The following is a 399-nucleotide window of genomic DNA, read 5'->3' as shown; positions in this document are numbered from 1 at the left end:
TCCGAATCCACGGTCCGAAATACGTACACGTACCAAAATACTACTCCAGCCGCGGGGGCGGGCCCTGCCGCGGGCCTAGCTGTCTTCCTCCGCCCGCCTCTGGTTCTTGGAATGGAACTTGCTCATGAGCTCCTCCAGCTCCGACCCGCCTTGCTGCTTCTGGGGGAGCGGGGGACCCGCAGGTCAGTGTCCCGCCAGCCCCCCTTCCCGGGGCGCGCGGGGGCGCAGGGCGGGGCGGCTCACCTCCAGGACGGCCTTCTGCACGGTGAGCTGGCTGTACACGCGGGCGCCCTCCTCCCCGCACACCTTCCGCAGCTCGTCCTTGTTGAGCGAGAAGAGCTGGGGCCCAGTCAGGATGCCCAGGTTCTCCACGATCCTGGGGGCGGGGGGCAGGGGGCG

The 399-nt window shown here is 69.4% G+C and overlaps 1 protein-coding gene across 1 annotated transcript in view; it reads right to left on the bottom strand.

Moving 5' to 3' along the window:
- Positions 1-75: 75 nt before the first annotated feature.
- The window catches only part of EPS8L2 (EPS8 signaling adaptor L2), a 17,382-nt gene continuing 17,058 nt past the window's right edge, over positions 76-399 (bottom strand). Inside the window, exons 18-19 of the mRNA XM_007465994.1 lie at positions 244-378; positions 76-159 (exon numbers count right to left, since the gene is read on the bottom strand). Of these exons, the coding sequence (XP_007466056.1) occupies positions 76-159; positions 244-378 (219 nt within the window). The remainder of the gene's footprint in view (positions 160-243; positions 379-399) is intronic.

This window comes from Lipotes vexillifer, unplaced genomic scaffold, assembly GCF_000442215.2.
Source record: "Lipotes vexillifer unplaced genomic scaffold, Lipotes_vexillifer_v1.1 scaffold1094, whole genome shotgun sequence".
Lineage (NCBI taxonomy): Eukaryota > Metazoa > Chordata > Mammalia > Artiodactyla > Lipotidae > Lipotes > Lipotes vexillifer.
Note: the sequence above shows the minus strand (reverse complement) of the source record. Positions and strands in the feature narration are given on the sequence as shown.